This window comes from Gopherus flavomarginatus, chromosome 3 (genome assembly GCF_025201925.1).
Source record: "Gopherus flavomarginatus isolate rGopFla2 chromosome 3, rGopFla2.mat.asm, whole genome shotgun sequence".
In the NCBI taxonomy this organism is placed as follows: domain Eukaryota; kingdom Metazoa; phylum Chordata; order Testudines; family Testudinidae; genus Gopherus; species Gopherus flavomarginatus.
Genome location: NC_066619.1, coordinates 70,625,418 through 70,651,685, shown reverse-complemented (window position 1 = coordinate 70,651,685; position 26,268 = coordinate 70,625,418). Strand labels below are relative to the sequence as shown.

The following is a 26,268-nucleotide window of genomic DNA, read 5'->3' as shown; positions in this document are numbered from 1 at the left end:
GATGAGGAGTGCATCTGAGGAACAGGACAGTGTAAGGCACCTGGAATCCCAGGGAAAGGAACAAAAACATCAACATATTGGAGTGCAGAGCTGTCAGGCTATCTCTACAGAAGTTCCAGAACTACCTAAAGAGGAAATGTTCTCATCCAGCTGAAAGAAACAACCACTGTGGTGTGTATGAACAATAAAGGGGAAACCAGGAGTGTAACTCTGCATGCAAAATTGATGGAGATAGTGGAATGGGCAGAGAGGACTCTTCTTTCCATAAAAGCAATACACATAAAGGACAGCTGAACTAAAAGGCAGTCCAGCTCAGCAGATGCACCGTCAACAGCTCAGAATGGTGCCTGAATCAGAAAATTTTCTCTCTGATTTTGCAGTATTTCAGCAGGGAAGGAGACCCCAACTCCCTGGGGATGGATGCTTTTTTGCACAGATGGCCACAAGACCTGCTATTCACATCCCCACCTTTTCACTTCTAGGAAAGATGATCCAGAAGATAAAGCAAGAAGCAGCAAAGGTGATAATGCTAGCTCTGTACTGGCCAAGGAGGCCAAGGTTCTCCAATCTGATAGAACTGACGTTAGAACCACCATTAGCTACCAGTGAGACCAGACATCCTTTACCAAAGTTCAATCCTTCATGAAGACCCAGACCATCTACAGCTGACAGCCTGGCTTTTGAGAGGGAAGTGTTAGCAGTACTTGGAACTCTATTCTTCTCCTCCAGGCAAGCTTCAACACTAAAGGCCATCTGGACTAGGTTTAGCTTTTGGTGTTGAACACAACAAAAATCCCAAGGATCCTGGTATCCCAGTTATCCTGGGCTTTGTTCAGGAAGCTGATGAAAAAGGACTTTAGCTCAACACAACAGTGCACCAGGTGTCAGTTATAAGTAACAACCTAATCTCGGGATCCTCTGATTCCTTGACAGAGAGCCCTCAATTATCTAGATTTCTCTGAGTAGTGATACTGGCTAAACTTGCAGTTAGATAACGATGCACCCCTTTGAGCCACTGAAATTAATATCTCTTCTACCTATCCATCAAAACCTGTTTTCTGGTAGCCATCATGTCTGCTGATTATTTTTTGAACTAGCAGCTTTATCCGCACAGGGTCTCCACTGTGTGTTCCATGATGACAAGGTGGTGTTAAGAACCCCAGAATCAGGGACGTCTCCAGGCCACAGCGTGCCAACCGCGTGCTTGGGGTGGCACGCCGCAGGGGGCCCTCTGCCGGTTGCTGGGAGGGCAGCAGGTGGCTCTGATGGAGCTGCCGCAGGCGTGGCTGCGGACGGTCCGCTGATCCAGTGGCTCCGGTAGACCATCTGCAGAAAAGCCTGCGGCAGGTCCACTGGAGCCACGGGACCGGTGAGCGGCAGAGTGCCCCCTGCGGCGTGCCGCCGTGCTTGGGGCTGCAAAATTGCTAGAGCTGGCCCTGCCCAGAATCATTCTTATCCAACGTGAATTTGTCATCCCATGCCTCAGAGGAAATCGTTCTCCTTTCATTCTGTCCAAAGCCATGGCATCCAACAGAAAAGATGTGGCACTCAGGTGTTCAAAGAGCACTAAAGATCTATACTAAGCACACCAAAATCGACAAGAAGATCGGTTTTCTTGTTTGCCTCCTTTCATCCAGAGTATCAAGAACTCAAGCTATCCAAGCTGCCACTTGCTAGATGGATCAAGCTATGCTTCACAGAAGCATACAAGATATCAGGTACTCTTGTTCCATATGGAATCAAGGTACACTTCACAAGGTCTGTGGTGATTTCTTGGGCAGAAAGAACTTGTGCTTTCCCTGCAGAGTTCTGCAGGGCAACAACATGGTGATCAGTTAACACCTTTATTAGGCATTTTAAAATGGACTTTCTGTCCTCCGTAGAAGCCTTCTTTGTCAGCAAGGCGCTGCAAGCAGTGGTCCTGTAACAGCATTGCCATTTTGGGCAATTAACTCAGCGTGGGCTGGGGCCAGGCATTCTGTTTTTCTAATCCCTCCCAGTTTCTGTTCACCAATCCCCATACATATCATAATTGTGGGAGATACTGAGCTGCAGAATGGTAAATTTCTTACCTGATAATTTGCTTTCTGCAAGCAGCATCTCCCACAATTCTATCTGCCCTAGATGGATGGCTTCCTTGCCAAAGGAATTTAATTTTGATAGTTAGGCTTGTAGACTACTGTACATAGTTTACTGGTTGGCACTGAAGTTATTGTTACTAATCATATTCTACAAGCTTTTATACAGTATTGGGATGAATCATCTGGCAACAGGCCAAAGAAAGGGTTGTGACTATCCCAGGCTGTGCTACAACTTTGAACTGCTTCCAGAAACCAGAGAGGAAGGGACAGCCCATGTATAACAGAATTGTACCATTCTGCTAGCAGTGTCTCCCACATTTCTTACCTGATAATTTCCTTTCTTGTGCCTTGCTAGAAACCTCCCTCCAATTTGATTCATTATTAGTTAACGTTACCCTTTGTTTACCTGTCAGCAAATTATGACAAATCATCATTTCCCCCCTTCTAATTAGCCAAATAATTCCTACGTCACTGGTAGGACCAACATGTTGGCCTTAAGGGTTAGCAGAGGAGTGGATTAGATATTTCATAGAGCTTTGCTAACACTAATTTTAATTACTATGAAAACAGTTTATTTTTTCCATTAAATGAAGTGTATAAATCATTATCTAATGACTGATTCCCTACCATTTGAACAGAAACCTAGAACTTTTAAGATCTAACAGTGAATTACTTGTTACCAGTACCAAAATGTTCAATCCATGAATGATGTCAAGGTGTAATGGAACTAAGACACCATTAAAGTGTAGAGCTAGTTCATCTACCTTTACTGTGGATCCAGAAAGAAATGTGATAAGTTTGTGCTTTTCCAGGGCCTGGGTATTGTCAGACCTCTACATTAAACTCACTAAATCTCCATAAATCTGTGGTACACTTTCACTTGCTCTCTAGAATTTGATATTAACTGGCTCCAGCAAATGCCTGCATTTATTGACAGTAATTGGTTCTAGCAAAACAGGACACTAATTGCCTCTGGCTAGCCAATATTTTAAAAATCCATTATTATTTTATTTTGCATTAAAGTTTTTTTTTCCTGTCTTGAAATATTTAGGTTGGATTCTGTATTAGGTTTGTTGGTCCTTGGAGAGGCTGCCAAATTAAACTTGTCCTGCTTGAAGGTTTTAATGGATCTAGTGAGAGATTTTATTTCAAGCTCTGTGTCTCTTCAGAAGCAGGTAACAGCAGTACTAATTTAGATGTAGCAAGAAAATGTGTTTGTTACAAACATTAAATTGGATAGAAGCAAAGCATTTATTTTCTTTGCAATTTAAAACTGCAAGTCATAATATTCTAAATACAGTATTTTGAGATGGGGATAGAATGAGCAGACCAGTTATTTCAATAGAACAAACATCTGGAAGCGTAACTCTCCTATTCTTTAACCACTATGCATGTCTGGTGAATAATTATTTCTTCTACTATACTACGCACTCACTTCTGGGGCATTAATATGACAAAATATGACATTAGATTATAGTATATGACTTTGCTCCTATTGTATACTATACAGTACTTTTGTTAGAACTTGGATTTTGTCACAGCGTCTCTACGTATTTGATGGAAGTTTTATATTTCTAACAGAAAGACAACTGCATGAAAAATCTATCATCCTGGCACTGGGAAATAGGCTACATATACACCACTGTGCTCAGAGACATTTGTTTAAGTGGTATTACCTCAGATTTACAAAAGACAGCTTTTCTTGGGTTCTGTGATTGTACAAAACCACCTAAGCATCCAGAAAAATTAAGTGGAGCAAGTTTTGTTGACCTTTTGCACTACAGTCCTTCACATGATCCACTTGACTGTAAGTACCAAATAAGAACACCCTCCCTCTCCCCGCCCCCCATATTCCTGCCAATTTTAGAAATATGGTAAGCACATGAAAAAAGTTCAGCTACAGAAAACTCAGTTTGGTGCCCAGTCTTCACTTCCCTGACTGGGGATAATTTGCTGCTCATTATTTGCCGTAGGGTGTTCTACTTAATACAGGTAATATAAGAATCCAGGTGTATTATCTATATTGTATTTACATTGTAATTATTCTGAGTCATGTATTCTTAGATGAATAAGTGGTAGTTACAGGTATCAATGAACAAAAGCAAAGCACAACTGCACTGTAACTTCAATGTAACTACATGGTAAATTACAGTATACAGTATACAGTATACTATTCCCGGCTCTTCCAATAGCCTGCTGCATGACCTTAGGCAAGTCGCTTAAACTTCCTTGCCTCAGTTTCACTATCTGTAAAACAAAGGTAATAATACTGACCTCCATTTGTAAAGTGCTTTGAGATCGACTGATGCAAATTGCTCCATATAAAAGAGCTAAGTATTATTATTCTTATCTGTGACAAAGAAATTAAATGAATAATGAATAAGAAACGAGAAACAGAAGCTCCTCTCTCTTTGTGTAAACTCTCAAAATTACCCATTACCAATTTGTTAACACCTTTAATTTGTTTTACACTGAAAACATGGCACAGGGTGCAGAAAAGATTAATATATAGTAAAACCTCTCTCTTTCTACCAACATCAGTTTAATATATAATCTGGACATCTAAATATGTGGACACATGACTCATATGTGCACACAAGTGATTGCATGATTGCGTTTAAAAATATCATGATTGCATACAGTTATACCATAGTTACATACAAACTGGATAAAGATAGAAATGGCTGGTCACCTAATTATCCTTGGAATGTGCAATTGCAGGATCAGTGCCTGCAACTGGAGGACTTGCACACACTATCATGGAACCACTGTTGCATATGCATATTATGTGCGCATATCTGGGCTAAATACTTGAGTTTTTAGCCTAGTACATATGGTAGATTGGAGTGATTACATTTCAAGGAAATAAAAGACAGGTTAATAGAAAAATACAGGATAAAACTTGTTTTTATGGGACAGCACTTCACAATATTGTATTCATGGACCAAAAATCATATATTACTATAATATTGTGTGACCCCTTTGCATTATTATTATTACTTTAAAACATGCTTTTTTCTTATCAGATGCTTCTTAGTAGTTCTCCTGAATTTACAATAACTCAGATAGCACCTGTTGCCATTAGAAGTTTTAACTACCCAGAGAATGCTATGTCCATGACAGATGCCAATGAAATCTGAATGAGTATCAATATTTTAATTTTCAACTCTAAAAATTAAATCTCCTTCATTCCTCCTACCACCACTTTTCTGTCACTACTGTACTACTCCATTTATACCTTATGCATAGTACACAGATATGCATTTATTGCAGGTAAATGATCACCTCCCTCTTTTTAACCCCCTTTCAAAGTTACATGCTCACTGCTCAGATCAATCAAAAGGCTTTGTATGGCTCTTTTTGTATGTCCTCCTAGGAAAGGTAGTAGTCCTCTGACTCCTTTTGTCATGGCTTTCAGAATTCATTCTCCTTTTCTTTTTGTCAGATATGCTCAGGGAAAAAATGCATTACACAAAAAGTCTATTATTAACCATAATATTTCTCTAATAGTCCTATGCATCCTAAATGATCTTCCCACATAGCAATGTTGGTGACATCTGTCATAAAAATAAAGCCAAATATATGTGTTTTTCATTTTGGAGACATTCTAAAAAGCCTCACCACCTTTGCTTGTCAGGCTTAAAAAAACATTATAAAAATTAACTTCTTAACAGCACATCTAACCTGGATTCGTAAAACGTCACTGTTTTTTTTTCCCCCTAATTTCCCTTTGAGACTATAAGAAATGCACTGAACTCAGGGGACTGAGGAAAGAGGGATACAAAAGAGATTTGTTACAACCTCTGCCTCTCTAATGCCTTTCTGGTATGTTGGGATGTATCATCACAACACACCAATCACTGCTGATGCCATTAAGGAACTTCCATGTATGTTTCATTCCACAGGGAAGCCCCAGAGCTGAGTGAGATTTGGAATTAGGAACCAGCCTGAATTCAGCAAAGGCACAAGAGATCAAAAGATGGGGGGAGTCACGGTCAAGGCTTGTATTGGAATGGAGTGAGAAACTGGCCTGGGCTGGACATACAAATGGTTTTGGATTCAATTTTGGGGGAAACTAGAGGTATAGATTTTTTGAAGGATATATCGGGGGAGGAGGGAAGAAGGAGGAAGGTTAAGTCAGTTGAACCAAGCAAATCATGTAAAGCACTCAGATACTACAGTGAAGGGCATGATAAGGAAGCCTAGGTAGATAGAAAAATAGATTTTAAAAGGTTCAGGAACAGTGTTGTGGTTTGAACCACTTCTTATTTGATAAGAACTAACTGACCATCTGAAGTGTTCACATCCCATGAATAATTTAGGCAAAAATGGGCATTGAAGGACAGTGAAACCTGAGGACTAGCTGACTGAACCCACTTACCTGGAAACAGGCAGATGGACTGTGTTTAAGAAAAGTGCCATGGAATTCTTAATGAACATACATTGTCAGAATATGGGCTTTACATCTCTTCCAAAAATAAATAAAATAAATAAATAAATAAATAGGATACTCACTATAACACCCTACCAATAATCACACAGTGTTAGGGCATTGTTTGAGTATTCATTCTGGGCAAAGCGTGACATCTACTGAATGTCTTACAGCTTCTGGGTTTTTCCCTAGAGGTCTCTTATCAAAATAATGACCACTTCGGGCTCTGCTTAGCTAGTTAGACATGATGAGATGGTATTCCAAGGCTCTCCATAGAAACACAGTATATACACGCACACATCTGTAGATTTATTGCTTACCAGGGGACTGAGATACTGGGCCTGTCAGAGTTCCCACACAGGGCACAATGCCTGTTTTACCACTTTGTTGAAAAGCTGAGCCTTCAAATTTTTGCTGAGCTGGCATGGAGCAACATTATCTGGATCTGAACACTCTTTGGTAGCTCACAAAATAACTGAAGATGACAGGCCTCCATCATCACTGTCTCATCAATCATAGCAACAATTGCAGAGCTCTTGTGAAGTGGTTATTAAACTCTAGCTTTGAGAGCCTGTCCTCTGCATTTACACCAGGATTTCTACATAGAGACTCCTGAAGGCTAAAATCATGATCAAGGGAAGACATAAAAACCAGAGAAAAGTGTCACATTGATTTCTGAAAGTAAAAGAGTAGACCTTTTCGAAAGTTATACATTCCTACCTCTTTTTTATCCCCAAGAGAAACTATCACTGGGGAAGGAGCATACTAAAATCAAATCACATCTTCTTCTTTTCTTTTGAACACTATTAACTCAGAACATTGTAATTGGGTTTTTTTCTTCTCTGATTATAAAATGGGTTTGCACTTTTAGGAAATTAAGGTAGAATATAAAGATTTATCTTAAGTCAGTGTAAATCTTCAAAACATACTACTATGTTCCTTCACCCCAGAAGACAGATCCTCAGGAAGAGATACAAACAACAGCAATGAGAAAAAGGCAAGCTAAAAACAGTTACCTTGTGGTAATAGACATAATATAGCCCTAGAACAGTTATGTCTCCAGGATACAGAAACCTATTACTGCATGTACAGTCTACTTGTATTTTAATATACACGTTACATATACAGGACTATTGACCCACTTGATCTCCCCCTAGTTAAAATTTTCCAACTTGGTATGGCCAGCTACACATTCCAGGACCCTGCCAACAACCTCAAGCAATAAGACTATGCACCTGTTCAATCTAGTGGGAGTCATATAGGGGAGATACATATAGTAATCTCAATAGATGTGAAAATAAAACTCATGATAAATATCTATGGCAGTGATTCTCAACTTTTTTCATACTATGTTATAAACAGAAAAAAATTTCGGTAGCCCTCCTCCCATAAGTTACAGCAGCCTCTCCCATCTCAGCAGTCAGAAAGTGAGGGTGATAGCAACTCTCTGTGATTTAAGGCCAAATTCTGAAATCCTTACACAGTTTTCATTTAAGTCTTACTTGGACAAACTCCTATTCAAGTCAGTGGGAAGTCTCTTTCTGTATCCAACCCAGTATTCCTGATGCTGCTGGGAAATCACACAATTGGTTACCATCAAGAAGGCAGCTCTGTTCTAGCCTAGCCCAGTTCTCAGCTTGTGTAAGTAAAGGGATGCCTCAACACATTAGCTTCACTACAGCAGCTCTCTCTTCACCTCGGTTCTTCAAACCTTAGCTAGCCATTTCTCTGCTAGATTATGCTGGGACTCATTTCTTGTCTCCTCCTCTCTCCTGCACCATCCTCCAGAAGCAGCAGGACCCCTGCTAACCAACCCCTCCCTCCATCTGGGGGACTTCATTGCCACCCTGATGAAAGTGGCTTTGCCTGGTCTGCGTCCACACTATGCATGCAGTTGGCCCCTATATCTCACACTGCTCATGGCTTGGTGTTAATCCACTCTGTCCAGGAAGGACCAACTCAGCGAGACTGCCAAAATGTCCAACAAAGATGGAGTTGGGTAGGCTCTGCTCCTCCTGGTGTATCTTTTTTCCATGTTCCCAGTGTGTTTCTTGGCCCCACTTTTGGCAGCCCCATAGACGATTTCATTGGAACAGCTTGCAATGCTTATGGCCGGAAGAGGTATTTTCCTAGTCTGTTGTTCTCAGCTCAAGTGCTGACATTCATATGGGCATCATTATCTGTTCCGGCTAAGGTTTGCAGTCAGTCCAGCTGTATGTCATTTGTTTCAGTCAGCACATGAATGTTTTATAAATATTCATAACTGCTGATTGTGTGAGGACAGGTATATGAATACTGCCACAAATCATGGACTTGAGTTTAGCTGTCCAGTTTTAAGTATTCCTCTGAGCCAACTTGTCTTCCTGGAAAATCACAGGAGTCCACAAGTGAAGAAACAGAGACCAACCAAATCAAAATATATAGGAAAAAAAAAAGTATGCCAACTCAATCACTTGTCTGCTCTTGACTGCCTGGCATGCTCCCCTCAACACAACAAGAATTTGTTTGGGGGTCAGTTGATGAAATATTTTGTTTTGATAATGGCAATTTTGAGACAATTTTTTAGACTTAAGAAGTACGTGGTCTTGTATGAAATGCAGCTACCCTTAAAATCCCTGTAGCTGCATTTTCTTTCAGCAATGGTGTCAGAATTAAATAACAAATGTCTGGGAAAATATTGATCTGAATTTTACAACACTGAGTTTCACTGCCTATACCACGACAATTTGCTATCTTTCCTGTACAGTTCAAACATTTGCTAAAACTATTAATCACTGTTGTATATAATAAGGTTGTGTCAGTACTCTCCTAGGTGCTTTACAGAAATATGGGAAGGCAAACTCCCTGCCCCAAGCATTTACATTCTGAATACGCAATATATAATTGCACGAGGGATAGGATGGGATTTAACAAAAAACCTGTATTTAACTAGTCAAGCACAGAACACATCAGGTTAATTCCATGATTTAATATATACTTATTTATCTCTGCAGGGTGGAGTGGAGATTACAGGCCTTTTGATAATTTAAAAACTTAGCAGCAGTTTACAAGTTGGGTGCCTAAAGTTAGGCTTCTAAATCCATACTTAAGTGCCTAAATAAGTGGCCTGATTTTCAGAAGTGCTATTTTGAGGGTTTAGGTGCTGTTCCTCTATATAGGAGTATATTTCATTGTAACTAACTTACCTAAGTGTTTCACACAGAGAGTACATTCTTGCGCCAGGATAAAATCCACAGCTCCTGCTTCACTCCCTGTTGCTTTATCTCCTGGACCATTCCATTTTTTTCTAATTGCATATTAAGATTTTTTCCTCTAATGTTTATGTAAAAATACCTCTAGAAAGTTTTTAAGTGACAAAGTCAACACTTGCTGAAGCTAGCACAACTGTCTTTCAGGAAGGCATAGAGAAACATCAATTGCCATTTTGCCTGTGCTCATGTTATATCAGAAGGCAGCAGAATTTATAAACACTGATTAAGACTTCAGCCTCTCTCATTTTCAGAGAGGTCAGTGTGTGGGAAAATGTGTCTCATTTAAAATTTACTTGATATAATAATTGTCTTGACTCTTGCATTAGAATTGCGTTGGGGTGATACAGCTGTTGCTGAATTACCACTGACATTTTTGTTTTCAGTGCATGCTAAATTAACAGCACGCTAAAAGACCAGAAAATGGAATAACCAGAAAACTCAGAATGGTTCTTTTCAGGTCCCTTGAATGGCAAATCTTTCTTTCTCTCTTTCTTTCTGTTAGGGACTTCTGCTGCTGGGGCTTTATGCATTTTTGCCAGAGTATTCACTTGGTTAGCTGTCAGGAGCAGATTTCCTTTCAATATATTTAAAGCAACATTTTTGATAGCTGCCACTAGGTCATCCAAAGCAGAACAGAAGAGTGCCTTGTGATGCTGCAGGGGATCTGGATGAGTAGTTTTATAACAGTCAGGTTTCTCAGCAAATGTCTAGACATGATTATTAGATTGCAGTCCACTTTTTATGACAGTTCTAACATACTGCCATCTGTCTTTATAAGCAGAATTTCTCTCTCTCTATATATATTTTGCATTAACTGTGTGCCATTTGGGTGCAATAAGTTCTCACAAATATTCTTCTTTGAGAAGACTGTAGCAGAGTTTAAATCAACAAGTGAAGAGCCATATGGCTCACTTGTTAAATCATCAATGGCTTTTAAAAAGGAATTGTGACTTGCCGGAGTTTAGTTTGCTGGATGCTTTTATTATTTGTAATTTATCTTGTGACTTTTAGAGCAAACCATATTCAGACTGATGATTCTTCCGCTGTGCTGGTAATATACTGTTCTGCATTGAACAAAGATTTAGAGCTTGAAAAGAGAGACGGTTTGTGCAAAACACTTAACTTTTATGAAAGTGAGATATATTGATAGTGAATGCTACATAATGGCTATATTTTCATCATTGTATTTTGCTATTAATTATCATCTTTATGGTAGCACCTACAGTCTGCACACACTCAGGAAGTCACAGCCTCTTATCCTGCAAATTGATCTGACCAGGGGACGGGGAGTGGGGAGAAGACTTCTGTTCCCTGAATCCCCATTGACTTCAAGGTACACATTATATACTTTGACAAAAAATGGTTAAATTCCCATCAGCTATACTCGGCAGCCCCAAGCTATCCATTATTAGTTGGTCAAAGCTCTATTTCTGATTGAATACTCTTTGGCTTTTGTATTATTCAACAGATATTGGTGAAATTAGACTAATATATTTACAAATATGTTTTCTGTGATTTTATCCACCTCTGATGCTTGTAGCTAAATATATTTATTTATACAGCAATCATACTCAAAAAGTTTCTTCCACTCTCAGGGATATTTCTGCTTTCAGTTGATTTCCCAGCTAAGAACTGGAATGTCTCCGAAAGCAGCAGAATCTTTCCAAATGGAGGAAACTTAAGTTCCACTGCTGTAATTGTGTGTGTGCATACCATTTATATGTGTGCAGTATATATGTGCAATTTGAATTCCCAGAGAAAACTCAGTTGTAGTTAGCAAATTAATAATTGAAATGTCTGGACACTCAGAGTTAAGGTTAAACTTACCATAAAGTATATAAATCCATAGCTAATGTACCCAAACTACTAAACTTTGTCTCTTTGACAATCCCAGCCTCTCATCTATCCTTCTTTTTAACTTTTATAGCTGCTTTGTAAGATGTGATGTTGGATCACATCCAAAAACTACAGTTTATATTCTCATGGAGTACCCTTCACCAATTTGGAGAGAACTACCAAAAATAGTCCTCTGGCTCCCATTCATTTCAGGATTCCATTTACAAATTTACTTCCTTAATTTTAAAACCTTCTATGGAGTTGATCCAGCCTCTTCATGGACCTTTTTGTTCTCAAGTCCCTGCTCCACACCCTCTTTAAATCTTGTACTTGACCAGTTTGTTCCTTCATGCAATCTGCCCACCTTGGGCAGGGGAGCCTTTGCTGCAATTTCTGCCATCTGGAACAACCTTCCTGTAGCTCTCTGCTCATACTAGTATTCTTTCTGGTTGAAAATCTTTTGCAAACACACATACTGCCTCTTCCTTTGCCTAAATTTCTTAATTTCTCTCATGCCTCGTGTTCATTTATTAATTTTAACATGGTTACAGTGTGTAAAGCCTTTTGGGATAGTCTGTATGAAAGACTCTCTACAAAACAAAATTGGATTGTATATAGGTCCTGCATGGTGTCATTTATTTATTCTTATGGTTTGCATGATCTCTTTTTCATCTAACTAATTTTCCAGTGTTTGTTTTGTGCTCTCTCCCTACAATTATAAGTCACACCATGATTTTTGGTTCTCTGTATATCTTGTATTTGCTTTAGTGCAATATTATTTACACATTCACCTTAGAATTCATGGCTGAAAGCACAGATTCAGTGAATGCTTTCTTTACAAGGCACTGGCTTCTAAATGTCCTCTGTAGCTTTGATTTCAGATCCACTTTTGAAGGTCTCCAGTGCAACTACTTAAGATCTTACTGGACTGAAGTAATTCAATTTGGATTTGTGTCTCTTCACTGTTTTTGAAGTGCATTAGTTGTACCTCAGCCCCTAACACTTTCTGCTCAAGGCCTCTGGGACAAGTTCTGCTCTTAGTTACACTGACTCACTGTTTTGTGCCTGTTGTTATCCATGCTGACTTATCAGTTATAAACCTGATTTACAAGATTCTGGATATCATTTGTGCTAGTTTTAAATTCTCTGAGGCTAACCTTGAAGTTGCAGATCTCCATGATGGTAACAAATTGAGTAACAGAGCTGTCCCCTAGCAATTAATAATTCTCAAACTGCAAACAACTCATGACTTGGTTTTGGGAACTCTGTTTGACAACAAGTACATGTGAAGGGATATAGTGCCCAAAACAAATGATTACCTTCAAAAATAGGAAATACAGTAGTGTTTGCTGGAACTGATCAATGATTTAATAATACCATTTGCATATACATTCATTCATTCTTATAATTTTAAGTTTTTTTGTGTTGGTAGACCTGAATGTTTTGTGGTCTAGTGTCCAAAAGATTCAGAATAATACTTTTATTTCCAATAGCTTCAAGCTATGCATATTTCATGTTTGTAAGACACAGCCTACAATAGTGTGGGTTTATTCCAGAGTTCATGCTACATTAATCTCAGTTCTAACAAGGTCATCTCTTATTTAACATTTACAAATCTGAATATTTTGTGCACAGTTCCCCTAAAAATACTCCAGTCATCTTCCTTAAGTTCACTAGGAATACACAGTGGCACTGACTTCTATAAAAAACTGTCTCAGCTTTTGATATGGCAAGGTGCTCAGCACCATCTGCCAGTTGCTAAGCCTTCTGAGCTCTTGTTGACTTCAAAGGGAATTAAACATGATACTGAGCACCTTTCAGGAGGTACTCAGCATACTGCAGGACCAGGCTGCTAGATAGCAAGTGAGCATTACCTCATTATTTGAAATGTCCCTTAGACTACTTATAAGGAAGTGTAGGGGACATTATTATTAATGTGGAGGTAGTGTTATTTAAGACAACATGGGAAAGGTTTTTAGGGCAACCACTCTAATTTAACTTATTTGGTTCCTTTGAAACTTTAAATGCTTTTATGCTTATCTGAAGTCTCCCACCTTCTGTTCCAAATAGAAAAGGGAACAGCAGTATTTTTTCATAAGAGCTGAACAATAGTGCACTGAGATCAAATCATTTTGCAAGTCTGGAATACTGTAATGGAGACTTATTTCCATTAACAGGCTTAGGCATCTTAACTTGACACTTAATACCTCCCACTCCATTTTCCCCTCCTTTCCCAGACCCCCACTCCCGCCTCCCCCCCCCCCCCACAGAGTCTTCTTAGTCAGACTCACATATGCCAAAAAAATCCATGAACTAAGAGATTTGATTATTCTGTTCCAAAATCAAGTATCCCCTGTAGGATGGCTGAATTCACTAAGCCAAGCTCTCTGCAACACTTCCCACAAAAACCTAAAGCATGCTTTTCTGTAGTATATTAACTCTGCATTTAATAAAGCATTTCTGTTTCTTTTTCTCTTCCTAAAATAGATTCATCTGATATCAAAATTGTTACATGTACCACATGCTAAAATATAATTATTTGCAGGTGAAGAACTATTCTGGGTTATTCACTATGGTGTTGTTTACAATCTGGTTGTGATGTGCAATGAACTCTGTGGGGATGTGAGTCGAGAAGGCTTAAGGAATGCAGTATGGAAAGCTTTACAGAAACAAAAGAACAATGAAAAGGATAGCCGAGTCCTGGAAGCCATAAGAGTAGCTGAGGTATGTATAAAATCTAAGTAACTGGAACAGACCATCACTCCAGCCGGTCACCAGTGTAACATAATCTAAATGTTTATTTTTAGAGTGAAAAAAAAATGAGGATGCCTTTAATTAAAGGAACAATCTCTGAGCCATGACTAGTAGCAAGCACATTGGTTAGTGGTATTGGTCTCCGGAGCCTACTTTGATATTTGTCAGAATGTGGAGATACTTTAATTTAAAATCGATTTTAAAGGGTTACTGTTTAGGTAAAACTTGACTTATTTTAAGTTTGACACAGCAAAGAATATACTTTGGCTTCTAAATCCCTTAATATTTCGATTGGGTTTTTTATATAGACTCCACGTTATTCAAACAAACCAAAAATAGTGAATGAGTTTCTCTGTTTGCTTTTCTGGTCTGCAGTTAACTATTATCAGTGATCTTTACAGTCCTGCCCATGTTGCTGGTGGCTGATGCCTAGGCAGGAATAAGAGACTGCTATACAACCTTTTGCTCAGATGGAAACAAAAAACTAAAAAGAATCATTGTGTTTTCTAAGGTCCAATCGAGCTCCCATGGCTATCAGTGTTAAAACTGCTATTGATCTCAACAGTTTGGGATTATTTATTATGTGAACTACCTTATTGCCTAGAGTCCCCGGCTGAGATCAGGTCCCCATTGTGCTAGGTACTGTACAAACACATAGTAAGAGGCAGTCCCTGCCTCAAAGAGTCTACATTTCAAGTAGACAAGAGAAACAAAAGGTGGGAGAAAGGGCGTATTATCCCCATTTTACAGATGTGGAACATAGACACCGAGATAAAATGACTTGCCCAAGATCACACAGGAGGGTCTGTGGGAGGGTCAGAAATGGCACCCAGGACCCTGAATCCCAATCAAATGCTTTTATCACAAGACTGTACCTTTTGAAAAATAATCCCAGACATCAGTGCTTACTAGACAATATCTCGGAGTTGTGTAACATTTCAAGGGGTACCAGGTAGGGTCATCTCCTATAGACATCATTGTTAATTCTATCCACTGAGCCTTTGAAAGTAGCTCTTCAGAGTTAATGAAGGAAGGAAATCAGGGGACTTAACAGGGAGCACAAGGAGGAAAAAACTCTTCTAAATGCTGATGCTGATATTCTATTTAACTTAATGAAAACAGATGCTTTCATTCTGTAACTTCTTAAACTGTCAGCTATATTTGGCTATATCTCAGAGCAGAACATTAAACTGGAAACAGTGTCTGTCAATACCTACAGGATATAGCCTGCCACATTTTCTCCACAGAACAGAAGTAGGTAAAAGGGCAACATCACTGGGACTTAAGAATTTGGCAATTATTGTTTAAAGTGTGCTTCAGAGGATGAGTTCTTTGAATGTAGACTCCATTCTTCAAAAATAGAAACAGAATTACAGAAGCGGGACAAGTTACAGTTAAGACATGTAAGGAAGATAAATGTGCTGAAAATGATGCCTGCAGAAAAGTTAAATTATATATTAAATTCTCTGCCCAGTCCTATTATCTTAGGAAATTAGATAAGAATGTCTGATTTATTTAACTGGGATGAAAATAGGCCTAGGAGATTAAGTATTGAAATCTTTGATAGCCTAGAGAACACAAGGGGATTTGTCAGCTATTCACTAGATATTCTTGGACATTTGCCTTTGCCCAACAGAATTAAGGCATGTCATTTACCTTTTCCTGCACAAGTGCATGTGGAGTGAGGGGATGGAGGTGAAGGGTAGGGGGAGAAGGAATGCTCAGACTAGCACTTCTTGAATGCTGGTGGCAGGTGGTTTCACATCCAGCAGCAACCCACAATGATAAGGAGCATAATGAACTGAGCTTGAGGCACGGCTATGGCCCCTCCCATTTCTAGCATCAAGCATCTAGACTAGCATCTGGAAGCAGGTGCAAGGAGAGAATAGTGGTGTATGAGAGGGAATATATAATGTGCCTTTTACCAGCAGGAATAAGGATCATTATCCCACATGCTTCCCCCAGTGTTCTGAGATCATCTCAGCAAAAACTACAGAGCACTTCCATTCAGCTCCTACAAGTATATCTACACACACAGCACTCACCCTGGGATCAAGTCTATAGTATGTTAACTAGCACCTCAGCACAAATAGAGATCAAAAAGGTACATTTTGCCTCCTTCTCTACTTCAGTTCCAGTGAATCACATTACATGATAATTGATAATCTAGTTTGCTTGAATGGCCTACCTGTATGTGTACAGAAGATCTCCTGTGGACCATGCTTAGAGGTGTGGCACATGACAACCTTTGCCTAAAGAGGAATAATGCAATCTTTATTAATTAAATTCATATATGGTGTGAACAGGTGCGACTTCTTTTGAAGTCAATGGGCAATGTTCATGCCTACACTAAATTTTTGTTCTTATAGGAAGAAAATAGTTTCTCTAGGAATAATATTTTCCAGCCTTGCCAGGAATCACAATAGGATTTCAGTTAGAAACTTTGAAAATGGAAATAATTTCCCCACGTAATACATATACAGGTAAAAATAGATACAGATTGTACTGTTGCAGTGAAATGAATTTACATGTGTGCTTTAAGGTTATTGCAAAATAATGAAAAATTTAACTTGCTAAAACAAAGTATCTGTCTGTAGCCCATTAAGAGTGTGTTTTCCTAGATTTATGACATTTTTGTGGATGGCCCTGATCACCTGAATATACCCAGGTGTGGGAGTGGGGTCCACAGCCTTTTCCATGAAGGAGCAAATGCTGCAACCTCACCTCCCTCAACCATAGGATACTTTGTTACAGTGGGAGGATCTTTGTGGAGGGATGCTCATAGAATTCAGGAGGGGTCATCTGGGCCAAAATGCCTTTATACACAGTAGCTGCCTTTAGGTGCAATGGTGAGAGTGTTTTCTTTGCTTGAAACAGTACCTTGTTCAAGCTGGCAAAGTAATGAAGTTAGTTGCAGAGACAAAAGCAAGTTCACGGAAGGTGAAAGAACTGAACACACAACTGTTTAACTTAGTGCACTGAATGCACTTCCTGAGTGGTCCTGAACTTCCACTCAGCATGGGTGTGCTCAATAGCTAAATGGATTCTTGCCTGTCAGCATGCTGAAGTATACATCTTTACGGACATCTCAGCATAAAACAGCTTTTCAATGGTCTCTCCACCACAACTATGTTCAAAAGGCTGAAACCTGCTCTGTATAATTTTAAGAGCTAGGAGAGACAGGCACTGAAATTATGTTACCCCAAGTAATTAGATTTTGCAGATATTAAGCTATGATAATGTAATGTTTCAGTGTTACTTTGATTAATGTGGCAGAAGACTTTTTTCAGATAACTCTGGTATTCCATTTTATACCATTTCCCCTCTTTGTAGCTGATATTTCTGATTTCTTCTACCAGAAACAGCAGCCTAAAGAGTTTACTGAGTAGTACTATAGTGCTTTAGGCTGCTGGAGAACTGTGGGAGGAAAAAACCTCTCTCTGATAGTTTATTCCTGTCAGTTTTTAAGAGAACAACAGTGGTGCTCTTTTCTTGGGGCTAGGTTTGTGCAACACTTACACTGGTGAGTACTTATTCACATGAGTAGTCTCTCAAAATAGTGGCATAGGGAACAGTGACCCTGGGATGCTATCCAAACTCCCAAAACAATTAGATGCACATAGCATCTTCTACACAGATGGTCTGGAGTGCAGAGAGAGTGTAGTTATGCCAGGCAGAGCTCACTCACATTATTTAGTGCAGGGACTGTGATATAGTGGATGCAAAAGGTAGCAATGCCTGGGGAGAGCTTTGCATGACAGCAGCATAATCACGCACCCTGGGCAGTAGTCCTCAACTCCAGTTGAGGGACTCACCATAGAAAGTATACCCAGAACGGTTAAGGATAAAGGAAGAATACAAAGGCAAGTGTCTCAGAGGGATGGTACAAGGAACTCCATGGCAGCTAGAAAATCATTCTGTCCATTGCAGTGAGGCAAATCCACTCCCTCGAGCATCTCACTTCTCAAAGTGTAGCTTACCCTGACTTGTCATATCAGACATGGACAGTGTCCTCAATATGACAAATGCCATGGTTCATACTCCAGCTGTAGATTTTACTATTCCTTCTGTAAGTATTAACAACAATGGATGGAAGTACTCCAGCATGTACAGACAAGGTATTGTGCTTGATGCAGTTTTTGGTCAATGTGATGTGATTCCCTTTGTGCCTTTGTTTTCACCAACAATTCCATGCAGGACAGACTGAGGGATGGCGGTGCAGAAGGAATCCTGCTTTCTCACAAGAGGAAGTGTATGCCATGCTATGCAGATGTGGGGGAATATGGTGGGGATTTGTATAGTCATCCTTATTTCTTGCTGAGATGATCTGTCACCATTTAACTATCCTTGTGACTGTACCATAACTGATCCCAGTGGTGTTCCTCCAACAGTGATGGCCCTGACTCTCACAAGTAGGCACAGTACCAGGCTGTGGCCAGTAAAATGCTTAAATAGTTCAATAAGCAGCTCCTGCAATTCCCCCCCCCCCACTCTTTGCCTGTAGCATTGCTAAGGCTAATACCAAACAAATAAACTGCCACCCACTGGCTTGCAGTGGGTGCACACACACACTGTGACTAACATGGCTGATCACAGTAAGGCAGCTGGTGTGAAGCAGTCACCTGCTGTAGTCACTCTGAGGTGCAGTTTCGGGTGCACACTGCTGGGGCTGCACTAGCCCTTTAGGATACAGAGACCCCCTTTGAAAATTATCTGGTGGATAAGTTTCCACAGGCACACTCCTATTATCCCCTTCTGGCAGGTGCAACTCACCAGTGTCTGAGTTGCCTGTTAATACGAGTGGAAGTGGCTGATTTAGCAGTTTTTGCAAACATTTTGAAAATTCACATCCTCATAGGGTGCACGCGTGGTTACAGATCTGGGCACACCAGTGTGACACTTTATATCTTGGGAGGAGTGCCCTGTAACCCCCATATTCCTCATTTATATATAATTGTGACCTCGCATGTAAAGCATGCCATGTAAGGTATCAGGGGGAAGTTTATGATCTACTGGAAGTCACTGTTTTATCTAAATATGTATATAATTAGTACATGGGAAGTTATGAGATTGTATTGTATGATTGTCAGTAAAACATGCTGTAAGTTGGGGAATCAACCAGATAATAGCTCCACAAAGACGTGAGCAAGGAAAGTAACCAATGCTGGGCAGGTATCAAACAACCATCAACAGCCACTGTCCAGCACGGGAGAACCAATTCAATGACTCAGCTGCATAAGAGCACACCAGGGGCATTGCTCAACCTTGCCTGGGGACTCAGCAATGCCCACCAGACATGCCTGGACTTGGTTTCTCCAAGCACATGGACTAAGGGTATAAAACATAACACCATGGCCCCATGCTTTGCCTTTCTCCTACCTCACTCCTTTGCTGCAAGTAACAAGGACACTCAGAAGACTGAAGATTCAAACAGAGGAGACTGGCCCAGGTTTCAATGGTGAAACCTGTTGTGACAGGTTCTTCCCCCCTTTGGGGTGCCACCTGGAACTGGGGTACCACTGAGCCCACCTAACACATCAGCCTGGGTTCCCTTAACACTGTACTGTTTTGCAGCCTGTCAAGCCCTTCCCCAGGCTTCAGACTGCACTTTACCAGTACACATACAGGTAGAGACACACCCAGCTGCAACTATACACACAGATACTGAGAACAGCTCTTCATGAGAAGGCTCAGCTAAGGAACAACCCAATTACTCAAGTGCACCCCCACTCTGGAGTGTAAACCCAAAATTATACCATCTTGCACTGCACAGAGAACTGTACAGCATAAGCTCAGGAAATTCGCCCTCTCTCTCAATGTGGAGAGGAATATACACAGCTTTTTGCCCCTAGTTATGATTTCCAGAGACTCTGGTTTTAGATAAAACAAATGCAAGTTTATTAACTACAAAGATAGATTTTAAGTGATTATAAGGGATAGCAAACAGATCAAAGCAGATTAACTAGCAAATAAAACAAATATGCAATCTAAGATTAATATACTAAAGAAACTGGTTATAAGTAGCACATTCTCACCCTAAATGTTGTTTTAGGCAGACTGCAGAGAGTCTTGAAGGCAAGCTACATTTGCTTTCAGCTTAAAATTCCAGATATATCTTTCACAGACAACCCAGACAACCCTTTAGCCTGGGCTCAGCCCTTCTCCCCAATGCAGTCTTTTTGTTCTCAGGTGTTTCCAGCAGTCCTCTTTCTTGGGTGGAGAGTCAATGAAGAACAAAACATGATGATGTCACTCCTCTGCTTTAAATAGTTTTTGCATATGGTGGGAATCCTGTGTCTCCTAGTTTGATTCCCACCCCCCAGTCAGTGGAAAAAACACCAGTATCATGGAGTTCAGTACTAGGTAACTTGGTCACATGTCCCTGGCTCAGAGGCTGTTTGCACAATCCCCAGGAAGGCTTCAAGTGGGTGATTAGCATCTTCTAAGACCTATTGTTCTCTCCAATGGCCCTTCCCAGCGAGACATCTAGACTGATTGCATTCGGTCTAGTGGGCATTCCCCAGATGTAAACACATTTGTAATAGATCCATAGACAATATTCTTAACTTCAGATACAAAAATGATACATGCATACAAATAGGATAATCATATTCAGTAAATCATAAGCTTTTCAATGATACCTCACATGACCTATCTTGTATAAAATACATCATAGATAGGCCATAAGCATAATATCTCTATGAAGAATATTGGGGCTGTGGTCAGATGTTGGCTGTGTGTGTGTTCATTCAGTGTGCTGTCCCAGCTCTGCACAGAGAGCGGAGATAGCATACCTCAGTTAAACTGCCCAATAAATCCAGAGACTGGATTTTCAATGAAGACACGTGGCCTGGTTTATTGTTGATGAAGCATGGTAATAGCACCTGGCAGATTCTACGAGGATACTAAGACATATATGCTCATGACTGACAATGGACGCAGCTCAGTCAGCTGCGGGACTTTCCACTGCTCCCTAGGCTGGCCAAAGATACTCCCTCTGAGATTCGTCTTTATACCCTGATACAAACATATTAGTGCTGCCCCTGACATCGCTAGTTTTCACCCATCATCTTGTACATGTTGGTTCAATCAAAACATCTCTGTTACGTACTGTCATCCTGACCGTATCTTTTTGAAGAGGTCTGTGTGTTCCTGTTATCCTTGGGAAATGTTTTTGTACCATTCTTGATACTGAGATATTCTAGTAACACTTGATATCAGGGTGTGTTTGCATGAGCACTCTGACTAGCACGTCTTAGGAATGTGTATTTCTGAAATATCAGTCCTGTTCTTCCTAAATTCTGTGAGCAGGTCCTGCCTCATACCAGGCCTCTTATACAAGGGCTTATTTCTTAGGCTCACTTCCTACTATGGGGTGTAGTCTCACACCTGCGTACTATGAGCTTCAGTATCCAGTGGGGTGAGAAAACTGCTTAATCTAGAACAGGGGCGGGAAAACTTTTTGGCCTGAGGGCCGCATTGGGTTTCCAAAATTGTATGGAGGGCCGGTTAGCGGGGGCTACACCCCCCAAACAGCCAGGCATGGCCCTGCCCCCTATCTGACCCTCCCTGCTTCTCCCCTGCATGACCGTGCCCCTGGGACTCCTGCCCCATCCAACTCCTCCATACTCTGTCCCCTGACTGCCCCCCGCCGCCCCATCCAACTCCCCCCATCTTCCTGACTGCCCCCAGGGACTCCTGCCCCCATTCAACCCCCCTGTTCCCTGCTCTCTGACCGCCCCGACACTTATCCACATCTCCACTCCCCGATCACCACCCCAAACTCCTCTGAACTCTATTCAACCCCCTCGTTCCCTGCCCTGCCACTGCACTGCCTGGAGCACCAGTGGCTGGCGGTGCTATAGCCGCGCTGCCTGGCTGGAGCCAGCCACGCCACCGTGCAGCACAGAGCACCGGGTCAGGCCCCAGCTCTGCAGCTGCACTGCCCCAGGAGCTCGCAGCCCCACTACCCAGAGCATTGCGCTGGCAGTGGAGCAAGCTGAGGCTTCATGGGAGGGGGAACAGCAGGGGAGGAGCTTGGTGCTAGCCTCCCAGTGCAGGAGCTCAGGGGCTGGGCAGGAGGTTCCCGCAGGCTGGAGGTGGCCCAGGGGCCATATTTTGCCCACCTCTGATCTAGAAGTTGCCCAGTCTAATAGGGTTGAGAATTTAGATTGTGTCCTTATATTTTCTTTTGGTAACCACATTGACTTTTTGCCTATCACTTATAATCTATCTTTTGTAATCAATAAACTTATTTTACTGTTTATCGTTACCCGTGAATTTGCCTGAAGTGCCTGGTAAATCTGCTCTGGTTTACAAAGGCTAGTCCTATGTCCACTTTCCATTGATGAAGTGGCAAACCAATTAAATTAGTCTTGGGCAGTGCAAGACAATATATTCCTGAGGTACAGTGCTGGGAGATGGGGGGATTTGGCTGGTTCCTTTCTCTGTGTGATTCATGAGTGGCTCTGGGAGCATTCATGCAATCTAGCTGGGTGTGGGGCTCCACATGCAGTTGTGCTGAGTGATAATAGCACCTGGAGGCTTTGTGAGATATAAGCCCAGGCTGGAGAGTTAAGGGCACAGCTGTGCCACAGTTCCAGGCTGCACCCCAGGGATCCAGTCACACCAGATGTCTCCAACCTCTCATAAGATCCCAGTTTCATGCCAGTGAAATTGGTATCATGCTATGGACATGCGTTTGCTAACAAGACTCAAACGTGCATTGTTACTCACAGTCCAAAAATAATAAATGCAGATATTTACAGAGAAGCAGAAACAGAGCCCTAAACTCTGAGACCTTCATTTGGCAAATCAATAATCCAGACTAAATTGTGACCCTAATGTATGAGAGGAAAATAGAAAATTGCCACATACACACACTAGCATAATAAGCAAATGTTAATTGATGTACTTTGATTGTGATAGTTCCTGGGAGATTTGCAATGAGCAAGGCTTTACTGTATGGGCAATTCTACAGCATATGCTGGAACATCTAGGAAGAGTCATCATTTCTAAGTACTTTCTACCATCTGCTAGAAAAACTGAAATATTTAAAGGTTTTTTCCTTCCACTTTCTCTCTGACTCCTCATATATACAACTGACTTCATTCTTGCCATTTATGACCCATTAATATTTTGCATAGTTCCCTTTTATAAAAGTCGGTCTTTTACATATTTTATGCTACTGAATTATATTATAGTAATGGGTACAGGAAGAACAAAATATAAATAACTTTCCAGACTGAGAGAGCCAGCCTCATGGATTCATTGCCTTACACCCACATTTGTGCTGTAGTTCAAGGATAGAAAGTGCTATTTACTGAAACAGATGTCAGTCATTTAAAGTTTCCTCCTAAAGTCAGAGGCCTCCAGCCTAATTGCTACTGGGTGCAACTTTGGGCAGGGTTACCTCCTCACTCCTCTTGCTACCCGGGGGCAATTTGATCCTTGGCATAGATTAGGAAAACCCCACAGCTGCTCTAGACTAACCACAACTTTCAGTAGCTACAAAGGGCCATCCACTTTGATGGAGAAAAGCTGTATTATGGTTATGCCCCATTTCCCCCTCCAACCCAATAACCACCCTGGTTCCTCTTTGCTGGGGACTGCTGGGAGAATGGCATGGAAAGTATCTATGCCACTGTGGACACCTTAACAGTGAGAGAAGATCCAGGTGCTTTCTAGTCCCTTCACACCACTGGAAAGGCACAAAGGAACTGGCTTGGAGCTGAGGGTTATGGCCACAGACAGTTCTGAATTAGCTTACATCACTCTCTAGCAACTCTCTTTGGTCCTCACAAAGTGCAGCACTGATAGGTTCTAAGGAGAGTTAAGTCTAGGTCTCCTGTGTCAGAAGAGGGTTGTTGTAACTGTACTGGACCTTTCAGAAGGGGAGACAGAGTTTGGTAAGGGCTCCATGAAGGACTTGGAAAAACTACCAACGTGAACAAAAATATTTGTTTTGGTTTTAAAAACAGCAGATTACCACTTATCTTGTCATGTAGAAATCACCTTCAGGGAAAGGGTGAATCACTGTCAGAGAGACTAATGTAATATGTTGACCCTAAAGCAAGAGGTTGCATATTAGTTCCACCGTGAACATGAGGGAAAATCTACAGTGGTTCTGTTTGCCACAGGCTCGAATCCAGAGACTTACTTATTTTTTTTCATATACCCAAAAGAAATAAAAGGTGTGACTGACAGTGAACACATTCTCTATTCACTAGGGAAAGCAAGCTCATGTATAGTTGTTCCATGTTCACAGTTCTTCTACTGAGGAGAGACAAGGGTTCATAAAGTGTCAGAAATGAAATGCTGTAGTATTTTCCCCATTTCTGTGTTAAAGACAGCCAAAACAATTTTAATTACATTTGTACACAGGCAAATTTGATGGGAAATTGTATGCTGAGTCTGTGCATAGAATGAATATTTACAACTCAGTTATAAATGCTTGAGGAAAATAAAACAAAACCAGGATTTATAATGGAAATGCTGTCACTAAATAGTTATGGCTGTGTGACTAGCAGAAGCTGCTATAAAAAAATTAAAAGGTTTAGGAACTGAAGTAAAATGAAGTAACAAGTTGTACAGTTACTAACTCTTAATTGTTTAAATGTACCTACATAATGACATTAATAAATGTTACCCAAAAATCAGACTTCAGTAATGCTAAGAAGTATGATGGAATGAAGAAAGCTTTTTTTGTATCAATGTCAATCTGTTCACCTTTACAAGGATTGAGAGGCATATAAAATGAAGTCTGACTGGTAAAGGGCTACGCAAAGATTTATAACATTCAGTAAATAGTTTCTCATTGGTATTTTAAAACAGAATAGACAGGATGCAACATCCTAATTACTTTCGATAACGAGCAATTATATTATGAACATAAAAAAAGTGACTGATTATAACATTGTGTGACATTTTGAAGCTAACAGCTTCAATGGTTATAACCAGATTCTGACAAAGAAATAGATGCCTTATGGGCATCTCTAAGTTAAAACATCCTCAGAGAAGAAAAGTAATTAAAAACAGTCAAGGACCTCACCAAAACAAAACAACAGGAACAGAAACATGATACTAGTGGGTTTTGGTTGTTACTATTAAAATATAAAAAACTAAGAACAAACAAACAAACAAAGTCATTCCTCTCCCAAAAACTGTGTCGAATTTGTATGCAGTATTTTTGTAGCTATGTCAGTCCCAGAACATTAGAGAGACAAGGAGAGTGAGGTAATATCTTTCATTGGACCAACTTCTGTTGGCAAGAGAAACAAGCTGAGCCAATAAAAAATATTATCTCACCCATCCTGTCTCTGTTCAGAGTTGGTAATTTATCTTTTGTATAGCTAATATCCTTCTGGATTGAGGGATAGTTTCAGATATTCAATCAAAACAGTTATGTCTATCAGCACAGCAGTATATTGGCACACACAAAGTCCCATTTAAATGGGAGGGACAAAGTTCAAAGTTTCTGAAACTGAGTGCACATATTTTTCATGTTTCTCTATCTGCATATATAAAACTAAATTAGCAATAATTGGAAATGAACATTTTACATGTGTATGTCATGTACTCAAATTCTGTTTTACTTTGTGTGCACAAAACTACCTGTTTTCATGCTCTACTGCACATGCAGTTTGAGGCCATATTTCAAACCGTGCCTCTAAAAGTTTACAGAATGCCTGTTTGTAAGAATGGAGAGTTATTGAAAATGCCTTCACAAGGCTCTGTAAAAAAGGTTTCTAATCACAAAAAAGAAAAAAGATATAAAAAGGTGAGATTTAAACTGCTATTAAAAAGTATTAACTTATTAAAACTGAGAAGTGCCTATTAATGTTTTCAAAGAGGAAGAAAATGCAGGAGTTCTTATTTTCATCATTTTGTTCTATGAACGTAAGCAAATAATCTA

At 40.3% G+C, this 26,268-nt stretch overlaps 1 protein-coding gene across 3 annotated transcripts in view; it reads left to right on the top strand.

Annotated features, from left to right (window-relative positions):
- TMEM232 (transmembrane protein 232) overlaps window positions 1–26,268 on the top strand; it is a 122,951-nt gene that overhangs the window by 58,296 nt on the left and 38,387 nt on the right. For all 3 annotated transcript variants that reach the window (XM_050945792.1, XM_050945794.1, XM_050945795.1), the window contains 3 exons: window positions 3,133–3,256; window positions 3,663–3,888; window positions 14,146–14,324. In XM_050945792.1, coding sequence (XP_050801749.1) covers window positions 3,133–3,256; window positions 3,663–3,888; window positions 14,146–14,324 — 529 coding nt within the window. The remainder of the gene's footprint in view (window positions 1–3,132; window positions 3,257–3,662; window positions 3,889–14,145; window positions 14,325–26,268) is intronic.